The following is a 23,396-nucleotide window of genomic DNA, read 5'->3' on the forward strand; positions in this document are numbered from 1 at the left end:
TGTTTGTTTGTTTTTCTTTTTAATTTTGTGGCCGTGCTGCGCGGCATGTGGGATCTTAGTTCCCCAACCAGGGATCGAACCCGCCCCTCCTGCAGCGGCAGCACAGAACCTTGACCACTGGGCCGCCAGGGAAGCCCCACTTCTCTGCTACACACCGTTTCGGCTCATGAGCAGTTCCATAGGGACACTACTCTCAGATAGTGGGGAAACTGCACAAGTCATAGAAGATTTTTGTGGTCACTGTTCATTGGTTTTTTCAAAAGAGAGTCAATTTAAATACAAATATTAAATAAATGGTATAGGTGCTGTAGAGCTGTGTCAAAAATTATAAAGTGGTCCTTGAATTATTGAAGATAATCTACCCACTCACTTTACAGAGGGAGTTGGAAGCTCGTTCAGGATCACAGCAAGTCAGGAAGCCCCGAGTGGACCCAGCTCCTCCTGCAGGTTAGATGCTTACGCCAGGGTTCCTTACCTTCACATACTGACATGTGAGGTCAGATAACGCTTTGTTGTCGGGGGCTGTCCTGTGCACTGTAGGATGTTTAGCAGCATCTCTGGCCTCCATCCACTAGATGCCAGGAGCACCTCCACTCCCAGTTGTGACAACCAAAAATGTCTCCAGACATGGACAATGTCCCCCATTTGAGCCCAGCTGGTCTAGACCATGCTGCTGCGGCCTTGGGTTTCCAAATGCCCTGCTGGCTCAGAGATTTCCATAAAGCAGCCGAGGCCCCAAGCATGGGATCTACACCACATCCCATGCTTCTCCTCTTGTGGGGTCTGTGTACAGGGATGTTTGTATCTCCTGGGACCTCCCAGCCCCATCCTATTAAATAAACTCTAACAGAGACCCGCCAGCCATGAGCGCCCCCTCCCCTCTGGCAGACTTGCCAGGGGTTGGTTACCTGCAGCGCCGAGAGACGGTCCTTGGTGCTCAGCCGGCACTTGCGCCCCATGCAGCCGTGCACCCGCTCCACCACCGCCTTCAGCCACAGCTGGAACTCGTCCACGCTCAGCTGGAAATGTTCATGCTCCTGGGTCACCTGCTCCAGCAGGTCCACTCTGTTCTGTGGGAGGGGAGGAGAGTCACCGGCCGTAGAGGTCCCCAGCCCAGGCTGCCCCTCGCCTGGCCTCCTAGGCCTGAATCTGTGTGTGTGTGTGTGTGTGTGTGTGTGTGTGTGTGTGTGTGTGTGTGTGTGTGTGTGATGCAACTGACCCTCAGCCCTTTCGCTGGACACAAAGATCCCGGACATTCTTCTCTACCTCATCAACGATCAGTCAAGAAATTCTTGGCTTTGGAGACCAAAACATGCCAGCACTGGGCTTGTCAACCACACAGTGGGCTTTTTTTCCTTCCACGTCCTAGGAATGGCACTCAAGATGGGGCCGTGGTAACAACTACATAACACTACCATTTGAGCACTTACCAAGGTGCCGGCGCTGCCCTAAGAACTTTGTGTACAAGATCATCTCACTGAATGCTCCTGACTGCCCCCATAAGGTGGTACCATTATTATCCCAGTCTGATAGATGGGGAAACCAAGGCACAGAAAGTGAAATTACTTGCCCAAGGTCACCTGGCTAGGAAAGCACCAAGATTCCAACCTGGGAGGCAAGGCTGGGCCAACGCATCTCTGCTCCATTGCGATTATGTCCACGGGGTACGAGAGTAAACAGCAGGCTGCCCCCCATTTCCCCGAGTGTGGTGACTTGCCTGCATGTGTTGGAATTGCCTCTATTTTCAGACAATCCCACTGAAGCTCTAACCACATGGGGCAAGATGGTGTCCTAAGGGTGGGTGACATTTGGGGAGATAACAGTGTCCTGCTATAAGACCTACTGTGTGCCTAGAGATTCTGATTTTCAAAACACACCCCTGATTACAGCACCGTCTCTTTAAACCCCTCCACTGCTCCCCACTGCCCCCAGGCCCAGGTCCAAGCATTGTAGCCTGGTGGTCAAGGGCAGGACCCCACGGTGCGGCTCTGCAGACCAGCGGTCAAGACCCTGGGCTTGGGAGCCCACTGCCTGGGGCTTGACCCTGGCCCCCCTCGAGCTTGTAATTAACCCCTCCGTATGGTGTGGTTGATAACAGTAACTGCCTCATCAGGGTGGTGTGGCATTAAATGAGTCAGGGCTCGCACAATCCCAGAACAGCACCGGCAGCTAGTAAAGAGCTTGAGAACTCTGAGCCATTGTTTACAGTCACCTGTGTCCCTCTGCTCTTGTCACACCCAACCGAGTGAGGGGTGCCCACGTGGCAATGCTAATCTCCAGGCCCCACCTGCTCTGAGGCTTTGCCCACTGCCCCAGGCTGTGGCTCTCCCCCAGCCTTGTCTACCGAATTGTCATCTGGTGGGGACCAAGCGCTCCCTAAGGACACGGGGGTTGATTTCATCTCCTTGGTCCCGTTCAGGGCAGGCTCTGAGACTAAGTGCTTCCTGAGTGGTCAGATGTAACTAAGTGTGGGGTGTGTGCCGGTGGAGGGATCTCTCCAAGGAGAGCCAAGAAAAAGGAACCAGGGGACCTTCATTCAATAAGCACCTACTATGTACCTGGAAATAGACCAGCATTATCGTATTTAATATCTTCACAAGGATCCCCAAACTGTCCCATTATGCAAGTAACCAAATGGGTGTTGGGAGGTAACAACTCTTGCAGACAAGATTTAAACGCCAAGTTCAGACTCCAAAATTACTGCTCAGGCCCAGGGGGTAGCAGAATCTCTCTTTCTCGCAGATGGTAGATATTCTGGGCTTTGCCTGCCATGTGGTTTCCGCTGCAACTTCTCAACCACTTGTGTGCTACTTACATTGTAGCACACAAGTTGCAGCCGCAGGCAAACACATAAAGAATGGTTGTATTCCAATCAAATGAATCGTGGACACTGAAATTTGAACTTCCTATCATTTTCACATGTCATGAAATATTCTGCTTTTAATTTTCCCCCAAGCATTGAAAAATATAAAAACTATTTTTGGTTTACAGGTCATAAAAAAGTCAGGAATTGGGCTGGATTGAACAGTGGTGTGGGCAGTGGTTTGCTGACCTCAGCTCTCAGCCATGGAGCCAGGCCATGTTCAGGAGGGTCCTGACCTTCTACGAGGCTAAGCCAACCATTCTCAACTGGGAAGGGCAGACGGACACGTGGATTTGAAAAACCTCCCTGGCTATTTGTATGTGCCGTCCCCTCCCGTGGAGAAGCCCCTCACCAAACCTAGAAACACTAATTCGTTTAAACCTTTGCAACACCCATGGCAAGTAGGGGAAAATATCCCCATTTCAGAGACGGGGAAACCAAGGCACAAGATCAAGTCCTTCAGTGAAGCGCTGAGAATCCTCTCACTTACGGGAGTGAGGCTCAGCGCTTGACAGATGGGAAACACGGGGCTGCTTGGATCCAGGAAGTGGACCAAGGCCCAGTGACCACCTCCTTCACGTTTCCCCTGCTGCTCCCCGTCCCCGCAGGGTTATTTGCATCCACCAGAATCCTCCCCGAGCTTCCTCCATCCTCGAGAAGATTCATTTACGAAACAAAGTGGGTCAAGAATACTAAGCAGAGAATAGGGGCTGGGCCCCTGGTCGACACTGATGGTGATAAAGGTTGTGAAGCAAACTCTCCAATAAAAGTGCCGGCTGGCGGCTCTGTGTGTGTGAAGAATGAGGTGCTGGCACTGGGGGAGACCCAGAGTAAATAAAAGCCTCTGTGATGGTGAGCAGGTGCGCTAGCAGAGGAACGCGGCCGAGCAGGGCAGGCATCCAGCCGCGCTCTGTGCCAGGCATAACGAGATCACAGAACACAATTCAGCCACGGCCGGGCAGGGCACGTCAGTCGGAGGAAGGTGGGTGACAAATGGGAGAGGGTTCCACCTCCTCTCGTCACACCAAACAATCAAACCATCTGTGTGGGCAGAGTTGTCAGGAATGTCAAAACCCAACCAATTAACAAGGGCGGGAGTGGATTTGTGCCTCTGCAAAGGGCTGCAGGAAGGGCTCTGATTCCTGGCCGAGATGCCAAACAAACACAGCCACGGAGGGAAGCAGGGAGGAGGAGGGTGCTACTATCTGCCTGTCCCTTCAGAAAATAGAATCATTGGATTAAAAGCCATCAGGCAAAGTAAACAAGCAGGCCCCGCCTATGGGCAACCAGCCTGCTTTGTCTATTCTCGACTTTCCGCTTTCTGCTGGCTGTGTCATTGCTCATTCCCGGGCTTGGCCACTTTTCCTGATCAAGAATCTCCCTTCAGGGGGTGGTCACGAAGGATACAGTCCAGAGGTGACCCCCGCTGTGCTTCTGTGGTCCTGTCCCTATCAACACCAGAGGACTTGCTAATTAACATATTGGAAGTCGAAACTGGATTTTTAGAGGCAAAAGTAGTGGCTTGTTAACCAGCACAAGAAATAATGAAATGGGCTCTCCTCGGTGAAAGTTGAGATATTAATACATACAGTATCTCCTATGGCCTGAGATGCATCCTCCCCAAATTCACACGATGAAGCCCTAGCCCTCAATGTGATGGTGTTTGGGGGCAGGGCCTTTGGGAGGTGATCAGGGTTATATGAGGTCATGACGGTGGGGCCCTCACGAATGGATGAGCGCCCCTATAAGAACAGACACCAGAGAGCTTGCTGACCCTCCCTCTCCAGCGTGTGAAGACACAGCAAGAAGGCCACCATCTTCAAGCCAAGAAGAGGCCCCTCACCAGGAACCAAATCTGCTGACACCTAGAGTTCAAACTTCCCAGCCTCCAGAACTGTGAGAAACAAATTCCTGTTTTTTAAGCCACCAAGTCTATGGTATTATGTTCTGTCCACCCGAGCAGACTAAGACAATATCCCAGGGACCCTTCCCACCCTGAGAATAGGCCTGGACCTCTAGGGATCCCTGCATGGCTCTCCTACTCTCACTGGGGTGGGAGGATTTCAGTTGCCTGCCTCAGGGTGGCTTTCTCGTCTGACTTTAGTGCAAGGTGAGACCTCCATCAAATGTACAGAGCAGGGGACCAGGAGGCATCCGGGCTACCAAGAATCTCTGAGGGCTACTGGACATGCAGTGTCCCTCACCCTGCTTAGGGTGGAGCCAGAGTGTCTTCCTTTCGTCTGGGGCTGGAAGGCCTAGTATGGGGTATGCCCCGGGAGGCTGACGTTGGGGAAGCTATATCCTATTTTACTGAAGAGGACTCTTGCTAAGGGTGATATAAAAGTTCGCCCCTCTCAGTAGCTTCTGTCTTCTGAAGGTCATGGCATCATCTGGAAGCTATGACTGTTCTCACCAACAAAATGTACATTCACATGACAGTTTGAGTATAACTTCAGAGGCTCTGTAGGGGCCTGCCCTGGCCTCTCCCTCATACCGCCTTTCAATCTTCTACTGCCGGCTCTGGGAGAGACAAGAAACAGCTCCCCATTCACCACCCCTACCCCCAACCCCATCCCAAGAGCTAACCGGGCTCCCTGTGAGTTAGAACACAGCTCCCAAACCTCTGGCAGCCAGGAGCAGAAAACCAAGGGTCTGTGAGCTTCAGCCAACAGCTCAAAAGGCCAAACTGAGCTGCCTTCTCTCATAGGGTCCAGTCACCCTGCACACCCCCCAGTTTCCACACTGAGGTCAAAATTCACCAGCCCGTCTGACAACTCGGAAGGCTTCTGCCAGGGCGGCAGCTTCCCCCCACCCCTCCATCACAGGCAGAGCCCCCAGGCTCCTGTCCCCAGGATGCTGCCAGCTGGGCTCCGCCTCAGGAAAACCCTTGGAAACAACCTGCTCCCTCATCCAGGGGCTCGAAACCTCCCATGTACCACTGTGTCCACTTTCTGAGCTGGACCCACAGGAGCTCTGGCGGCCCCTGATCTCCCCTGATGGACACAGGTGCAGCAACTCACCCAGGACCCGGGGCAACCACCAAAGGAGGACCCCACACAGGGAGTCGCCTAGGACTTCCGGTTCTTTCTGATGGGCCAGGGGTATCTGACCCTTAGATTATTATTATTTTTATTTAAGTATAGTTGATTTACAATGTTGTGTTAATTTCTTCTGTATACAGCAGAGTGATTCAGTTATATAGATACATACATTCTTTTTCGTATTCCTTTCCATTGTGGTTTATCACAGGATACTGAATATAGTCCTCTGTGCTATACTGTAGGACCTTGTTGTTTATCTGTAGATTATTTTTTAAGTCAAAATTTTAAAAAAGGGCCCAGTCACACCTTCTCTACTTACCACATAAGAAGGTTGGGAGGCTCAAATGAGGTCAAAGACATGAAGGGACTAGGAAAAGATAGCATTCGCCCATAAGATTTGTGATTTCTATGAATTTTTGGATCCAGTGAGGGGAGGGTTCCCCGGAGGGACGATGAGAATCTCTGAGGTGATCGTTTCTTAGAATTGGTGCTCACCGGTGCCCCAGGCATGCCCCTTCCACACACACGCGTGTACACACACACACACACACACACACACAAAACCACTTTCCATTTCCTGCACGAGTGTTTCTTGTAAAGTCACAGCAGCAAGGAGGCCATGGGCCAGGCACCTCCCCTGCCTGAGTCCGTGGGGCAGACCTGGAGAGAGAATTGCTGTTAAGCAGGCTCTAGACGCTTGGATGCCGTGAGGGAGGGCCAGCTGGCTACAGCTCTGAGAGCCAAGCTCCACCCCGCCTGCCTGTCCTCCGAGCCTCCCTGCTGCAGGGGCAGGGTTCTCATTCATTCAATGAAGGGCTCCGAGCACCTGATACGTGGCAGACACCCTTGTTGTGGCTATTTCTTCTCACTGCTACCGAGAGCACAAGTCATCCTTTATTCTGGGAAAATGCCTGCCAATTTCAAAGAGCTCACATGCAAACTCATTCAGTCCTACACCCTGGCTCCAGGTAGGGTGAGTACCCCGAGGCCACACAGCTGGGACGCAGCAGAGCCTGGCTGGAACCCAGGTCCCTTTCCAAGCATTCTGGGGCCAGCGTCCTATTCCTACTCAAAGTTTCTCAGATCTCTGCTTATTACAGAACCATTTCCCATAACTTGAAGGACCCAGGAGACTTCCACCTCCAGCAACATGGGAGAGCTGAATACCCTTCCACCGTAGCCAGCCAGAAATGCTGGATAAAATGTGACAAGCATCATTTAAATGCAGAACCACGCACACACCGCACACACCAAGGTAAGAGATATCCCGTGGACCAGATGCAAAGATGCTATGGAAACCGGGATGCTAAACCCACACGTGTGCTTGACGTCTTCTTGGGTTTAATGCTCAGGTTGGAGGAGGAGGTAAGACTCTGGGCCCAGGGGGGCAGAGACCACGGCAAAAAGGCAGAATACTCAGGGGACTCCCCCTCTGTCAAAGGGTGAACTAGAGAAAAAACCTTCCCACCAGCGCAATACAAGACAGAAGCATATGTATTTCAGTCTGGGCTCTGGTTGAAAAGACAAATGAAAAGGTAGTCACCTTCCAGGGTATGGAGCCCGGAGCCTCTTGCATCATTTGAACTTAGGGTTCAAATGCAGAGAACCCACTTGATTTAGGAACCCGCAAAACATTTCAGTGACACTCAATAGGAACCCTGAAGGTAAGTTCCCATGGTAGCCTGGCTGAAGAAAACACAAGCTCTCTGAGGGCCAGGCCCAACCACGGGCTTCTGCAGATAAGACCCCAAATAGGATAAGCTCACAGCTCAGAATTACGAAGTCTCCAGGGAAATGATCCACCATGTCAGGAGACCCAACAGACGGCAGCATCAAGCCAGGAACTTCAGCTACTTGAGCAGCCTGACGATTATAAAATGTGTACAATTAAAATGACTACAGATAGAATCCGTACCTGAGAGGAGTGCCAAGTTTAAGAGAAAAAGGACAATGAAAACAAGAGGGGCTTCCCTGGTGGCGCAGTGGTTAAGAATCCGTCTGCCAACGCAGGGGACACGGGTTCGAGCCCTGGTACGGGAAGATCCCACGTGCCGCAGAGCAACTAAGCCTGTGCACCGCAACTACTGAGCCTGCGCTCTAGAGCCCGTGAGCCACGGCTACTGAGCCCGCATGCTGCAACTACTGAAGCCCGCGCGTCTAGAGCCCATGCTCCGCAACAAGAGAAGCCACCGCGATGAGAAGCCCACACACCGTAACGAAGAGTAGCCCTCGCTCCCCGCAACTAGAGAAAGCCTGCGTGTAGCAACGAAGACCCAATGCACTAAAAAATAAATAAATAAAATAAGTAAATTTAAAAAAAAAAAAAGAAGAAAAAAAAAGAATGATGGATATAATACAAAACCAAATAGAATTTCTTGAAACAAAATTGAACTTAATAACTCAATGGACTGTTTAAACCAAGGCAAGAATGAGGTGAGAGACGGGGACAAAGAATGGGCAGAGGAATTGGGGGAAGGACAAAAGAGAGCAGAGGAGGAAAGGAAAGGAGAAGGACTAAAGGGCAGGAGGAGGGAGGGAAGGAAGGAAGGAGGGAGGGAGAGGGGAGGGGAGCTGGGTGGAAGTGAACCTCAAAGTCCATCAGTCAGTCAGTCAACAAACACTTACTAAGTACCCACATGTGTATTAAGCATGAACAACGCTGGCCACACAGATAGTAGATAATGTGTCAATGGGTGGATAGATGGTGGAGGGGTGGGTGAATGGGTAGGTGGAAGATTGACAGGTAGGTAGTTATATAATGCTTGGGTGAGTGGATAAGGGATGGGTGACAAGTAGATAGTGAGTAAGTAAGTGGGTGAACGGGTAAACGGTGGGTAGTAGATAGTGGAGAGATGGATGAGTACATGGGTATGTGAAGAGTACATAGGTGAGTTGATGAGTAGGTCAATGAATAGATGGGTGGGTGATTAAGTGGCTGGAGAGAGGAATAGGAGATCTAGTTAGGTTAGTGGAGAGGTAGATGGGTGAGTGAGTAAATAGATGGACAGGAGGGTGGGGAGATGGATGGGTGGATGGGTAGGTAAGTGGATGGAGGGGTGAGTGGGTAGATAGTAAATAAGAGATTTGGTGGTTAGTTTAGAGGGGAAATAGATGGGTGAGTGGGTAGACAAATGGATAGGAGGGTGCGGAGATGGATGGATGGATGGGTAGGTAAGTGGATGGAGGGGTGAGTGGGTAGATAGTAAATAAGGGATTTCGTGGTGGATGGAGTGGTGAGTGGGTAGATAGTAAATAAGGGATTTAGTAGTTAGTTTAGAGGGGAGATAGATGGGTGAGTGGGTAGACAGTTGGATAGGAGGGTGGGGAGATGGGTGGATGGTGGTGGGTGAGTGGTGTCGGGTGGGTGGATAGTAGATGGTGGGTAGATGGATGGATGGATGGATGGTGAGGGAGCAAACGAGTGGCTGGACGGGTAGATGGGAGCAGGTGACGGATGGAGGGGTGAAGACACCCACCTGGGCTTTGGTCTTCACCGCGTCGTACTCGGCTTTCATCTTCTTCTGCGCGTCTTCGTCCACGCTGGGGTCTCCGATCCTGTTGAACAGGGAGGCCGCCTCCTCCAGCAGCCGGTCCAGGAGCATGGCCTGATTGTCCACGTTCTGAAGCAGCACCTGGGCGTGGCTCAGCTGCCAGCGCTTCTCCTTCAGGCCCAGCTGCAGCTCCACAGGGGGCTCGAGCACCACCGTCATCTTCTGGAACCAGCGGTAGAACTCATCCCGGGCCAGCAGGTACTCGCTCCAGTGCAGCCACACCCACTCAATACGGCTGTAGGCAGAGGCCACGGCCATGAGCATCCCCCCACCAGGCTCATGGGCGGGGAGGCCATGCCGCTGCCCCCTCCCCGGTACTGGGGGGCTGCGGGAGGGGGCACAAGGACACCCTCTCGGGCCTCACCCCGGTCCTGATAGACAAGACCCTCCCGTCTGGGAAACAAGCTCCACGGGGCTAATGATCAGGGTGTCTCAGATTCCAGACCTGCTCTGAGAGCCCCCAGCCTGCTGATGCCCTTAGCCACCAAGACCCCAAATTCTAGCCCCAAATTCCTATTAGTGGTACACGACGATGCCCCCGGTTGTTTCTCTCTGGTGTTGGGACTCCACACACGTCACCTGGCTCTTACCACGTGGGTGCCCACTAGCAGTCACGAGAAGGCTGCCACGGGGAGTGTGTCTCTTCATTTGCAGAGTACAATAGGATCTGTGGGCTCGTCACCGCTCAGCGGGGACAGAGGGCTGGGGCCCGTGCATGGGTTCCAGGCGTGCCATGAACTCGCTGCATTACCCTGCCTCTGCACCCGCCTCAGTTTCCCCGTCTGTAACGTGGAGATGGCCCTATCGGTCCAGCCAACATCAAGCTACTTCCTTTGGAATTCCAAGTGAAAGAGTTTGAAAAGCAGAAAACACTGTGTAAAGTCCCCCCGGTCCACTCAACATTCTGGTTTCATAAAGACGGAGAAGATAATGGCAGTTCCTGCCCACTGAGGACCTCCTGTGTGCCAAGCGCTGTGCCTGGCTCTCGACATTCGCTATCCCCCGCCATCCTCCTGAAAACCTTCAGGAAACACTTGACTATACCCATTGTCCAGATGAGGCGCCTGAGGTTCAGAGGTCGAGTAACTTTCCCAAGGCCACACAGCAAGTAACCAGCAGAGCCAAGAGGCCATCCCAGGTCAGGCAAAGCCCCCACCCCTGACCTGGCTCCCTGGTACAAGCAGAGAATCTGGGCTAAAGCGCTAGCAAGGCAACAGGCCTTCTTACCCACCGGGGCCATTTGGCCTTTCTGCTGGAGGATGCACACGCCACAAGTCTACCGAGAATTAGTTGTTGGCAAAACACGATGGGCTCCCACCGTCTATTATCCTCATTAAGCTTGATTATAATTAGAAAGAGGCAGGCAGGGTTGACTGACATCCCAAGAGAGCAATCCTGTTCCCACTAATCCCAGGACCGAAGAAACGTCCCTTGGGCAGCGGCCCCAGGCCAGCGTGGTGGTGGGCACGGAGGGTCGGCAGCAGCTGCAGACAGAGGCCCGGAAAGGTACCCAGCCACCCTACCTGTGACAGTGGGTCATGTAGGTGACCGTCTCCTCCCACTGCGCTTTGACGTCCCTCAGCCGGGCCAGGATCTCGGGCTTCTGGTCCTCACGGCAGCATGCCAGGAGGGCTTCGGCCGCCCGCAGCACCACGTCCACCTTCACGCGGCCCTCTGGCTCTAGCTGGCATATTTTCTGTTGTGGACACAAAGCCAGTTCCCAGGAGTTAGACAACACGCCAACAGGCAGAGCCTTGGGAAGACAGTGGCAAGACATGGAAAGAGGCAGGACTTTGAGACCAGAGGAGCTGGGGTTCGAATCGCAGCCCCTGCCCCTTCTTCTGTGACCTTGGGCAGGCTGCTAAGGGCTCTGGGGTGGGAGCGAGTGGCGATGGAGATTAAGAACCGCCCAGAGCTGTCTGATGATAGGAGTGCCCTCCCTTCCCCGATGGGCCTGTTTCCCGCTGCGTGAACCCAGAAAAGTTTCATTACTTCCCTGGCCTTGGTTTTCTTGTCTGTAAAGTGGGTGTATAGTAGTACTCAGCTCTCAGATTTTTTTTTTGTTCCAGAATTAACTGAGAAAATGCATGTAAAGTGCATGTCCCAGCGTGTGGCGCCATGAGAATCTGCCTCTCAGGCCCACTGCAGGGAGTGGGCTTGGCCCAGGTCCCCCGCCGAGGCTCGGAATTACCTCTGAGTTTGCAGTTGGCACCAAGGCCTCGCTCCCTCAGCTGTTGCCACCAGTGACCAAACAGGAACATGAAGGCAGGCCCGTTACTACAGGACACTGGGCTCCTCTGACGGGTGACTAACTCGGGATGCCCCACGGCCTTGCCAAATTCCCTGAGAACCACCCAGCAGTCCAAGATTCTCCCTGCTCTCCCAGACTCAGGGTCGGACCTGCATGGGACGGACCGTGTCCCTCCCAGCCACCCCGGGTTCCCGTCCCATTTTCTCTCACAGATGGTTCCCTATTAAACGTCTTGCATATCTAACCTCACCTTGGCCTTGGCTTCTTGGAGGACCAAGGCTGATACACAACGCCTGGCAAATAGTAGGTTATCTGGTAACATTAGCCGTTGTCATTATTCACTGTTATTATTCTAGTTCTTTGGCAACTAAAGCTTGGTCTCTGCAGTCAAAATAAGATTAGACTCCAATTCCAGGGCTAGTCTCCACTACCTGTGTGACCTTTGTCATGGTACTTAAACTCTCCAGGCCTATGAAATGGGGGAAGATAATGGTTAACGCCACCCAAGGTTATAGTGACATTGTGAGATACACTAGCACATGTCCTGGCCCACACTGCATCTCCCATCACTCCAAAATTAGTCACCGTTACCGCTATTTTTTGCTTACCTTCTGATTACATTTACTGACAGCACAGCGTTTGCCTAAAGCTCCAGCTGTTCCCCAGCCTGTCTCCCTAAGGCTGGCAGTCAGTTTTCTTAGACTGATGTCCCAGTGGGCTGGCCATCTGAGCCTTCGCTGTGGGTGGGGTCGGGGAGGGGCTCCTGCCGTGTCCAGGGCTGCCCCACTGACAGCTTTGTGGTCCCAGGCAGGTCACTCAGTCACTCAGAGATGGTGATAACAATCTCTGCTTTGTCTACCTCATAGGGTTATAATATTACTTTTCAAAAACACTATTAATTAGAACATGGATATGTTAGCGTACTTTATAAACCACTGAGCGGTTCCGCAGACCCTCCCTCAACACGTGCAAACGGGCAATGGTCCCAGTCCTTTTTTGTTACCTCGTATGACAGTGGTTAACGATGATGATGACATCGATGATAGTATAGAGCAGCGGTCCCCAACCTTTTGGGCACCAGGGACCGGTTTCGTGGAAGACAGTTTTTCCACGGGTGGTGGCAGGGTGGGAGGTGCTTCAGGTCGTCATGTGGGCAATGGGGAGAAGCAGATGAAGCTTCGCTCGTTTGCCTGCTATGCAGCCAGTTTCCTAACAGGCCACAGACGGGTACTGGTCCCCAGTCCAGGGCTTGGGGACCCCTGGTATAGAGGGACTTCCCTGCCTACGCGTGTTATCAAAGAGTGAGGTTAAAGAACCTCCTTACAAGGGCCGTCTCTGTGCTCTGAGTGGGGTGTAGAGCAGGTAGCGTGAAGAGCAGGGAGGTTCCCCCAGAGGAAAAGAGCTTTGGTTTGGGGCTCAGGGCTGGGCCCAGCAGCAGGGTTCGCCAGACCCTAGCAGGTAACAGGGACAGCAGGCGCCCAGCAGGGACCCCAAGTCCCGCTCAGCAGTGGGCAGCAAAGTGGCGAACAAAGGCACCACAGTGACTAGTGTGGACCAAAGACCCAGGGCCACCATGGAATGTTCTCGGCTGAGTAAGATGACCCACCCCCTGAACAGAACATTTCACACCTCTCAGAAGAAGGGGTCCCCCAGCGTGGCTGAGGATGAATTTCTTGCCATCCAGTGAGATTTAATTTGATTAGATATAATAATAATAGGGCTTCCCTGGTGGCGCAGTGGTTGAGAGTCCGCCTGCCGATGCAGGGGACACGGGTTCGTGCCCCGGTCCGGGAGGATCCCACGTGCCGCGCAGCAGCTGGGCCCGTGAGCCATGGCCGCTGAGCCTGCGCGTCCGGAGCCTGTGCTCCGCAACGGGAGAGGCCACGACAGTGAGAGGTCTGCGTACCGCAAAAAAAAAAAAAAAAAAAAAAGAAAGAATAATTCAGGATCTGATGTCTCTGACACCCAGAGTTGTGGCGTAGACCCCATGCCCAATCCCCAAGCTGGCAAGATGGGCACCAGGGTGATTCCAGTTTTACCAGTGGGGGCACCGGGGACCCACAGAAACCTTAGCTTTGCAGAACAATTCTCTGCCAGCAGTTAGCGAGGTCTCCTCTACAGGGGCTGCCCAATTTAACCTCAGTCAGAATCCAGCTCCGTGAAGGAAGGGAGACAGCAGCTTGGGGAAGAAACGAAATTCAGTCTCTCTCTGCCACACTCACAAGGAACCAGCCAAGCCTGGAAAGTCCCTGTGAGGACAAGGGCCCCTTCCCAAAGTCCAGGGTCCTGACGGTGTGACCTCCTCTAGGCCTCTGCACCTTTGCCCTCCTGATTCCTGGCCAGGGAAGCACAGGCTGGACCAGGGGAACATGGGAGATGGGGGGACCCACCGCTCTTTGCAGGGGAGTGAGCCTGTTGCTTCACTGCAAAGAGAGAAGAGCTGGCCAGTCCCAAAGGCCGGCAGAACATGAGCCCCACCTGGCCTGAAGCAGAAACCCCTGCCCCCAAACCAAAACATTGACCAGAGGCATGTCTGCTGTGGGACCAGAGGCATGTCTGCTGTGGGACCAGAGGCTAGAGCTGAGCTGGCAAAGCCAACCTTCGAGAAGCAGATTCCACCCTCCTTCTCTGCCCTGATGATTCCGCTCTTCGGCTCGTGCGTGGTTCTTCTACAGCCCCACCCCAGCAAGGACACAGTCCAGGAGTGCTTGGCAAGGGACACGAGCCAGCTGGGAAGGGGGCCATTGATCTGTAGCCACAAAGCAATTCTGATTCGAGGGAGCCAGGGAGGGCAAAAGTCAGGCGGGGTTTGGGTGGAGGGAAAACCTCAGCAGGGAGGAGAAGCAGTTCAGGAAGGCTGGAGGAATGTGGTGAGTCAGGGCTTTCCCTCCACGCAGTCACGGCCAGATGGGCGCTGTCCTGGGTAACATGCTGAGTGCTCTGCTGGGTACTAGAGTCCAGGAGGAAAACAAACATGGCCCGATGCTTGCAGGCTGTAAGGGGGTCTCCAGACAAGAGCACAGATGACTGTAAAAGAGCCGTGAGAGACCCCAAACTTGGAGCTCTGAGGAGGGATGTGGGCAAACCAAGGCCTCATGAGGAGGTGGCGGTGGCACCAGGCCTCAGTGCTGAGCAGACATTTGAGGCAGTAAAGCTAGGAAAACACGGCGTGTTCAGGGCATCCGGCTTTTGGAAGCCAAGTCCTAGGAAATGTGGCATGTCTCTGACCATAAAGAGGCTTGGAAACCAGTAAGAAAACAGCCTGGCCTAGACCCCAAATGCAGGGCCGAGGAGGGCAAAGAGACAAGATGCTGCGACCTGGGAGACCAGCTGCTGCGGGCACCGGCGTGGGCTGGGAGAGTCCACAGGCTGGTGTCCCTGAATCGAAACCACGAGAAACAACCTTCTCCACTGGCTCTGCCAGCGTGCCCTACACTTTGCCAAGTGCACCAGTAAGGCATTGGCCTCAATCTGCCCACCCTCCTGCAAGGTGGCAACTAGCACTTTCCCCAGGAGTAAAGCTGAAGCTCAGAAGGCCCTGGAAATTCTCCCCAGGTGCCACAGCCGGAGTGAACCCAGGCCTGCAGGCCCCAGACCCCAGCTCTCCCCCTCCCCCAGGCTCCTCCCTCCCCTCCCCCTGGACCCCCATCCTGTAACTCCTCATTCAAACCTCAGCAGTGAAGTCACTTGTCCCCAGAGGCCTTCTCTCAGTGACCGGTCCCTGCCGGGGGTTCTTCCTACACTTTATAGCTGGGAAAATGAGGTGGCAGGAGGGCATGGGACCCGCTCCTGGCCACACAGCTACTAAGCTTCAGAGTTGGATCAGAACTCATATCTTGGTCACTCTAGCCAACAGGCGCTTGGGACATGCGTCACTGAGCTGGTGGAGGGATCGCATGGGAGACCCCAGCCCCAGGGCAGGTCCCACAGGCCAGCAGGTGGAGAAGGTTCTAGCTGCTTCCTTTCACCAGAGGACAAGGGTGAAATGTTTTCTTATTGCAAAACTGGTTTTGAAACGTCAAAGCACACAGAAAACAAGCGGGTCTGAGCCCCGTAGGAGAGCACGGTGGTGGGGCACCCAGGACACGGCTCCCTTGACCTAGGCTCCAGGCCAAATCCCTGAGGGCTCACCTGATGGAAGTGCTCCCTCGGCTTCCAGAACCCGGTCACCTTGGCCTTGCCAACAGCTCTTCCTAAGGGCCGCCCTTGCCTTCGCCTAACAAAGCCAGACCCACCACCAGGGGGTAATAAGCTGTCAGCAAATGGTGCAAGGTCCAAAGGGATTAGCGCGCTAAGACAGCAAGTGCTGTGCAGGGCTGCCAGGAGCTGGGGCTGGGGCTGGGGGAAGGGGTTAGGAAAGACACGTGGACGAGGGGACGTTTCATTTCACATGCACACCCAGACCCGAACGAAAGGGCATTCCAACTAGAGGCAACAGCACACACAAAGGTTTGGTGATAGGAAATCTAGGAGGTTTTCTGCCAGCGGGAGAGGATGTGTGCCTGGGAGGTCAGCTAGAGGGGGAAGCTGAGGCTGCAGAAGAGGGTGTGGCAGATAGGTAGTGGAGGACGTTTGATGCCAGGTGAAGCTGGGTTTTCTCTCGCAGGCAGTGGGGAGCCATAGAAGGTTTTAGAGGAGGAGAATAACTTCACGAGACCCATGTTAGGGATGCACCTCGTACATACTTGTGCGACTGCAGGATTAAGTGTGTGCCTGTCCCCGTGATGCCGTGAACCCGAGCGTAGGGTGCGCCTCACCCCTTCCACCGCCCCAGGACCCCACACGGGGACGGTCAGCGATGCTCTGAACTCAGCCCTGGGTCCAAGCCCTAACAAGATCCATTCCTTCCATTCTGGCCCATCTCTGTGTCTAGGGATCCATTTCACTATTGAAAAGTGGGGACAATACACCACGATGAATGAATGTCAGCTCCCTTCTCTCAGTGACCGGGCAGAGTCATCTTTTGATAATGAATATTGGTGACAATAATAATGACGATGATGACAGAGGCCAAGACTGACAAGAGAAGGGGCTTTGGCTGTCAACTCCTCTCCTCACCAGGCTTGCCCCTGACCTTCCAAATCTCCAACCCTTCACCCGCTCTGTTACACAGGAGGGGTCCTCCTTGGCTCCCTGTTCCAGGCTCTGGAACCGCTGACCCCTCCCCACCTCTCTGGCCCTGGCCCCTGCTTCTCCCTGATGGTTGATGCTGTCCCAACACCAACATCGGGGGTGTCCCACATGTGCCCCCAGCTGTGCCCACCTCCAGTGATTTTCCTATTATGTTTGCTCTGCCTGGAGTCCCTTCCCTCCCCTCCCCCTGGATCCTCGAGTCTGGCTAACTCCTCATTCAAGCCTCAGCAGTAAAGACCCTTGTCCCCAGAGGCCTCTCTTGACCCTCTAGACCCGGGGTCGTGACCTCCTCGGGGCTCCCCGTGTACCCTGGGTTCTCCACTCACTTCACCGTCCAGTTGAGACGCCTCTGACCGGGCCACTCAAGAGTGGTCACCCCTCCTTTCTGCCGTGATGGTCCCCTGGGCAGGGCTCTCATCAACTGCATCAAGTATCTGTTCATGGTTGCTACAAAAGGACAAGTGGTCCAGGGTGGTGTGTGCTAGGATGGTGTCACACCAAGAGGGAGGTCGAGCAGGGATGGGGGACCTTTCCCACTGGGACAAGCGGGAGTCTCTGTGCCTACCTGGGAGGAGTTCCCTGAGGGCAGGGACCAGGCACCATCACCTGGCATCCCAAGGGTTCGAGGCCTGGCACAGGGGAGGCTGACGGAAATCGTGACTCAAAGTGGAGGGTCTCAGATCCTCTGGGGTCCGACCAGTGAAGGACTGGGAAGGACTAATCTGAGGGCAACTGGGATGACAGGAAATGCCAGAAGACATTGGAGGGGACTGGGGGTGGGGGAGGGGGAATAGAGAGGGTGCCACTGTCACTGTCAACTCAGGTCATTTACATCCAGCCTCACAGGTAGTACAGGGCTTTCTCTATGTTAACATCCATCAGCAACAAACGCCTCCTCAAGGCAGCTTGTGACCCACCCTCTCAAAGTCAGCATCCTGACACAATGAGCTTCACCCGTTCCAGAAGGGAAGTGAAGACAGGTCCAGTGGGGTCACAGGGCCAGCAGGAAGCAGAGCTGGGATTTGAACCCAGGACTTCCAGACGCCAAAGCCTGTCCTCCCTCCAGTCCAGTGAGCTGTTCTACTAAACAGAATGCCTGAGAAACCACAGCACCCTGCACCCTGACGCTGGCAGGCACGATTTTATAGAAGTACACGATGCTGTAGGGAAGCAGAAAGCATATTTGAAAAGGAGTCAGAAGACCAGAATTCCAGGGTGGAGTGTCCTCCCCAGAGACCTTTTCAACTTGAGCAAGTCACCAGACCGCTCCAAGACCCAGTTTCCCCACTTTTAAAATGCAAACCCTGGGTCCTTCTTCATACTGTGTGGTGACACTTAAGCCGTTGGCCCTGAAAAGGTGATATCGATTCTTAATTTTAACTGTCCGCTTCCAAAAAGAGCTTTAGATATTTTCAATAAAATGTGCAAAATCAATAAGACAGCCCAAAAAAAAAAAAAAAAAAGGAGAAAGAAAGAAAAGACAAGACACAGGGAAGTGGGTGTGGGGTCAGCTCTATTTCTAGCCTGTTGGGGGGTCAGTTTGCGCAGGAAGAGGTAAGCCTCCCCTTAAGTAAAGCAACCATTGTTAGGTGATAAATTAGAATTGTGGCATATCCCAATGGATATGACCTGAGAGACGTTAAGTCAACTGCTTTACTTACAGATGGGAAACTGAGGCCCAGAGAGGGACAGGGATGTGGCCGAGGTCACACAGCACTTTAGATCAGCGTGGAGACTACAACCCAGGTCTCTGACTCTTAGAGTTCTTCCCCCTGGCCCCTGGCCCAGAGCAGATGACCTCAGGTGGGGGGCACCACAGTGCTGGGCCAGGCACTGGGCATCGGCCCTTCCGGTCAGGGTAGCACTGAGCCTCTGCCTTGTGCCAGGTCAGGGTACAGCTGGACTCCAGCCCTATAAGAGCCAAGGGAGGGGCCTCAGCTGCAGAGAAGCAGAGAAGGGGCAGGAAGCAGGGCCTGGGCCACCTGGGGGTGGAGACCATCCCGCTGCATGGTGCCCCCTTCCAGGATGGGAGAGTCAGACCCTTACAATGGAAGTGTGATCCTAGGACCCCCAGCAAAGGTGTCACCGAGAGCACGTCAGAGATATCACATCTCGGGTCCACCTCCAGCTCCTGGATCACAACCTGCACTTAAACCCCAGGAGGTTCAAAGACATCAGACTTTGAGAAACACCCGTCTAGTCCACTCTGCCATGCAACAGTTGGGAAACCTGAGGCCTGAGAGGGAGGGACCGGGCCAAGGCCACAGGGTTATCAAGGCCATGGTCTCTGCATACCTCGGTCTCCCGCAGCCTGGCCTCCAGGGCTGCGCGGGGCCCCTGGGTGTTGTCATTGATCTGCAGCCGCTCCTGCACAGCCTTCATCCACTCCTGGGCGTCCCCCATGCTCCTGGCGAAGCCCTCCTGCGGCTGCTGGGTCATGGCACCTGCAGGGGCTGAAGACAGGACCACACGAGGTCAGGCACACAGGTGAGGAGGGCGAGGGGAAGGCGAGCTGTGTCGGGGAGCCTGACCCTGGGAATGGGGCTCGCCCTCCACCCCCAGCACCCTCCCGATGCTCCAGCTTCGGTGCCAACAGCCAGAGGAGATCGTGTTTGTCAGAGAGCCAAAGGACTGGAAATGGGCCGAGAAGGGAAACAGGTCTGGCCTCTCCGGGGGCTGGGCAGGGAGAGCGGGCCCGGGGTGCCCGGTTGGCAAAGACTCCCTTTGTCTCAGATTCCCTGCTCCCCTCTGACGCTAGCTTGGCACTCAGGGCCGACTCTCTCCTGTCTTTTTGGCTGGAAACCCCTCCAAAAGTGGATCCTAAAACACACACAGGCAGAGATGTCTGTGACAGACACTGAACCTTGATCTGAATGGATCAAAAAGCCTCAACCTAAGAAACACAGTTTTTGGGCATTGGCCAGGCTGACGCCAGCCCCTGAATCTCACCTGAAATTAATAGCTCAGGTTGGGGATGGCCCGGTGAGCCCCGTGTCTCGTGGCTACTTCTCCACCAAACCTGGGTCCCTGGCAGATGTTCCTAAGTGTTTCCACTGAGCTACGCACCACCTACCTCTTGGCAGCCACTGACAATCTACTGACCTAGCATCTGAACTGAGACCCACTGCCTTCGGGGATGCCCGCCTCCTGGCACGGGTCTCCCAGCTAAACCAACCGCTTTGCTATCCTGTCCCCTCCTCTCTTTCCCTTACCTTCTAGCTGCGGATACAAGGCCTCAGATTTTCTCATGTAACTTTCTTAAAATCCCATTAGGTCCAGGAAAAACTCTTCTGTATTTCAGTTCTAGTTGTCTGCTTACGGCAACTATAACCGACTTTGGATTAAAGTTATTTATATCTGCATCTTAGGTGAAAGGATTGTGTCTAGTTTATCCTCCAATCTCCCACAATGCCTAGCACAGAGTAAACCCTCTGCTGATGCTGAAATAGCCCAGCGTTGGGATAAAGCGTCATGCACCCAAAACCAACCACAGAATTTGTTAAAAAGGCAAAACAAAACAAAACTAGGAACAACGCAAATGCCCAACAATAGGAAATTAGTTAAGGAAAGTATCACACACTTGCACTTCAGAATATCATGCAGCCGGGCTTCCCTGGTGGCGCAGTGGTTGAGAGTCCGCCTGCCGATACAGGGGACGTGGGTTCGTGCCCCGGTCCGGGAAGATCCCACATGCCGCGGAGCGGCTGGGCCCGTGAGCCATGGCCGCTGAGCCTGCGCGTCCGGAGCCTGTGCTCCGCAACGGGAGAGGCCGCGACAGTGAGAGGCCCGCGTACCGCAAAAAAAAAAAAAAAGAATATTATGCAGCCAATAAAAAGTAGGCTTGAAATGAATTTGTGATGGAGAATACTTAGGCTCTAATGATAATATCCAAAAATGCAACAAAATTTATACTTAGTAGCCCAGGCTCTACAGCTAATAAAAACAAAACAAAACAACCACAAAAAAACATGCTCGTAGAAAAAGGCTGGGAAATCTCGCCATTACGATGCCCATGTAGGGACTTCTCTGGCGGTCCAGTGGTTAGGACTCGCACTTCCATCGCAGGGGGCATGGGTTTGATCCCTGGTCATGGAACTAAGATCCCGCAAGCCACGTGAAGTAGTCCAAACAAACAAACAAAAACCAATGCCCATGTGATGAATCAGAGAGAAGGGTGTGGGCAAGTGGCTGAAGAAGCATCCCACATGACCTCGGGCCTCGCTTTTCCTGGCACCGTGTCTTTGGAGGCCACGCGGTTAAGGACCATTGTCTGGTTGGTGGAATTACAGTTGGAAGTTTTTCTGTTTCCCTATTTTTCCTCTTAGGCACTTTGTGAATTTTCCAGAAAGGGCAATCGTTACTTTAAAATAAAAAAAAAATCCAAGTAACTTCTTAACATTGGCTGAATTGTCTGTTGGCCCCTTTTTCTCAATCATCAGTTGGTCGTACAACAGGCGTTGACTGGGAATGTGGGCATCCCGCCCTTCACCTCTACCCCTGCACTGGCAGCTCTGCCATGGGATTGCACGATGCACGCTGGGAGAGGGGAAGGACGCCACCAGCGAGGGGAAGGGAGTGGGTGACCCCAGGGTGGGCTTCCTTCTGGGACCTCGGTCCTCAGAGCTCAGTCTCCCAATTTTCTTCCGGAGATGTTTCGATGTTTTTCTAACAACTTAATACGTTCCCTGCAGCCACTCCCTGCCTTTGAATGCTTCGTTTGAAAAGCACTGTTAGAATGCACAGGCATTTAAATTGGTTCATTGTGGCTTTAATCTCTCGTCTAGTGTGTGACTTGATTGGCTTCCAAAAGCTCAGCTTTTATTTTTTACAAAGCGATGAATGGGAGGAGCCGAAACTAGCTCCCAGGGTTTCGGATGACAGGATGCGGAGGGGGGTGGGTGCTCTAAACACCCAGAGGCAGCGAGGTTTGGAGAACCCTTCTTGCAGTTGGAAATGCCCAGGGCCTGGGAGGTGTGATGGTTTGGAGACCCCAAGGTACTCAAATGGAACACTAGGGGTCCGGCAGGGTGGGGCGGGACTCGGGTGGACCTCAGACCCACGGATCAGCCTCAGATGGGGGCTTCTAACCTCAGATGGGGGACCACTAACTGTCAGCGTGGTGAAGCTGCCGGCAGAGTTCAAGAGACCAGGGCCTCTTGGCCTGTGCTACCAAACCACTTCATTGCAAGTCAGTGAAACACACAGGAATTAAACACGCACTTCTAGCTAGGCCAGATGCCACAGAAGCGAATAAGTGGGCACCACCTCTGCCTCAAGAAGCTTCCAGGGGGCTTCCCTGGTGGCGCAGTGGTTGAGAGTCCGCCTGCCGATGCAGGGGACACGGGTTCGTGCCCCGGTCCGGGAAGATCCCACATGCCGCGGAGCGGCTGGGCCCGTGAGCCATGGCTGCTGAGCCTGCCCGTCCGGAGCCTGTGCTCCGCAACGGGAGAGGCCACGACAGTGAGAGGCCCGCGTATTGCAAAAAAAAAAAAAGAAGAAGCTTCCAGAAGAGAAGCTGCACATTGAACGCCTGTGTGGGCTGCAGGTGGATGAACTGCAAACCAGGGTGGGGGATTTGAGGGGAGGGGGATAGACTTTTACTGTGGACCCCTTCTTGGAATAAAGTCTTTAAATGCCGAGAATAAACTGCAAGAATTACAAAGGAAACCAATCATATTAAAACATAGTTATCAAAATATCAAAAATCGAATTTATCACACACACCCCCCCCACACCCCACACACTACCTTACAACACATTAAATCACAAGATCTAATGACAATGGGTCTAATAACTACTGGAATTTTGAAGTACTGATGGGCATAAAACCCATTTCAAGAAATCTGCGATGACTGCAGCGCAACATAAAAATATATGTGACGAAGTTACAGCCACTGCTAATAACAGAGTAGGCTTTGATTTTGTTTTGCCTCCTGCATAACTGAAGAAATTACCGTCAGTTAGAGGTCAGTAGCAATTCTATCCATAGCCCCCTGTCAGTCCATGGACCTGGCTTAGAATCCACAACTGATGGAAAGGAGAGCCTGCTTCCTTACACAAGTTTAAAAGTTTAAAGTTTAAAAGCAAATGAGCAGCTCAAGAAAAGCCCACTCATAATTGGTTTATGGACCAGGAAGACATCCCTCCTTCGCATCCCTCACCAGGAACATCATGGATTTCCCTCCGTTTCCTCAATCGACTGCAACAGCTTCCGGCCCTCTTCCCATCCCTTCTCCGGGCGGGAACCAGAGGGGGTTTCCTAAAACACAAATCCAGCTGACCATTGCCCTGTTTAAAAGATACGTTGCAGCAGTCTTCTGACCGACCCCCAAGCCCTGAGCGTGACCCTGTTTCCAGCCTTGCTTCCTGCCGTGCCTCCTCACAGCCAACCCCAGGGCAGATGTGCAGTTCTTAGCGCCTCTCTGACACAGCCAAGACAATGACCTCTGTTCCCTCTTCTAGAAGCGAGCCCCCTCCCCCAAGCATTGCTGTCCGGCGTGGAACCCCAGAGCATCGTGACCACCGACTATATTTTCTGGGCAGGCCACCTCCTCTCC

The 23,396-nt window shown here is 53.4% G+C and overlaps 1 protein-coding gene across 3 annotated transcripts in view; it reads right to left on the reverse strand.

Moving 5' to 3' along the window:
* SYNE3 (spectrin repeat containing nuclear envelope family member 3) overlaps positions 1-23,396 on the reverse strand; it is a 93,990-nt gene that overhangs the window by 36,438 nt on the left and 34,156 nt on the right. For all 3 annotated transcript variants that reach the window (XM_032624001.1, XM_032624002.1, XM_032624000.1), the window contains exons 2-5: positions 19,135-19,292; positions 10,979-11,151; positions 9,381-9,690; positions 909-1,070 (exon numbers count right to left, since the gene is read on the reverse strand). In XM_032624001.1, coding sequence (XP_032479892.1) covers positions 909-1,070; positions 9,381-9,690; positions 10,979-11,151; positions 19,135-19,278 — 789 coding nt within the window. In that variant the 5' untranslated portion in view covers positions 19,279-19,292. The remainder of the gene's footprint in view (positions 1-908; positions 1,071-9,380; positions 9,691-10,978; positions 11,152-19,134; positions 19,293-23,396) is intronic.

Source organism: Phocoena sinus, chromosome 2, assembly GCF_008692025.1.
Source record: "Phocoena sinus isolate mPhoSin1 chromosome 2, mPhoSin1.pri, whole genome shotgun sequence".
NCBI lineage: Eukaryota > Metazoa > Chordata > Mammalia > Artiodactyla > Phocoenidae > Phocoena > Phocoena sinus.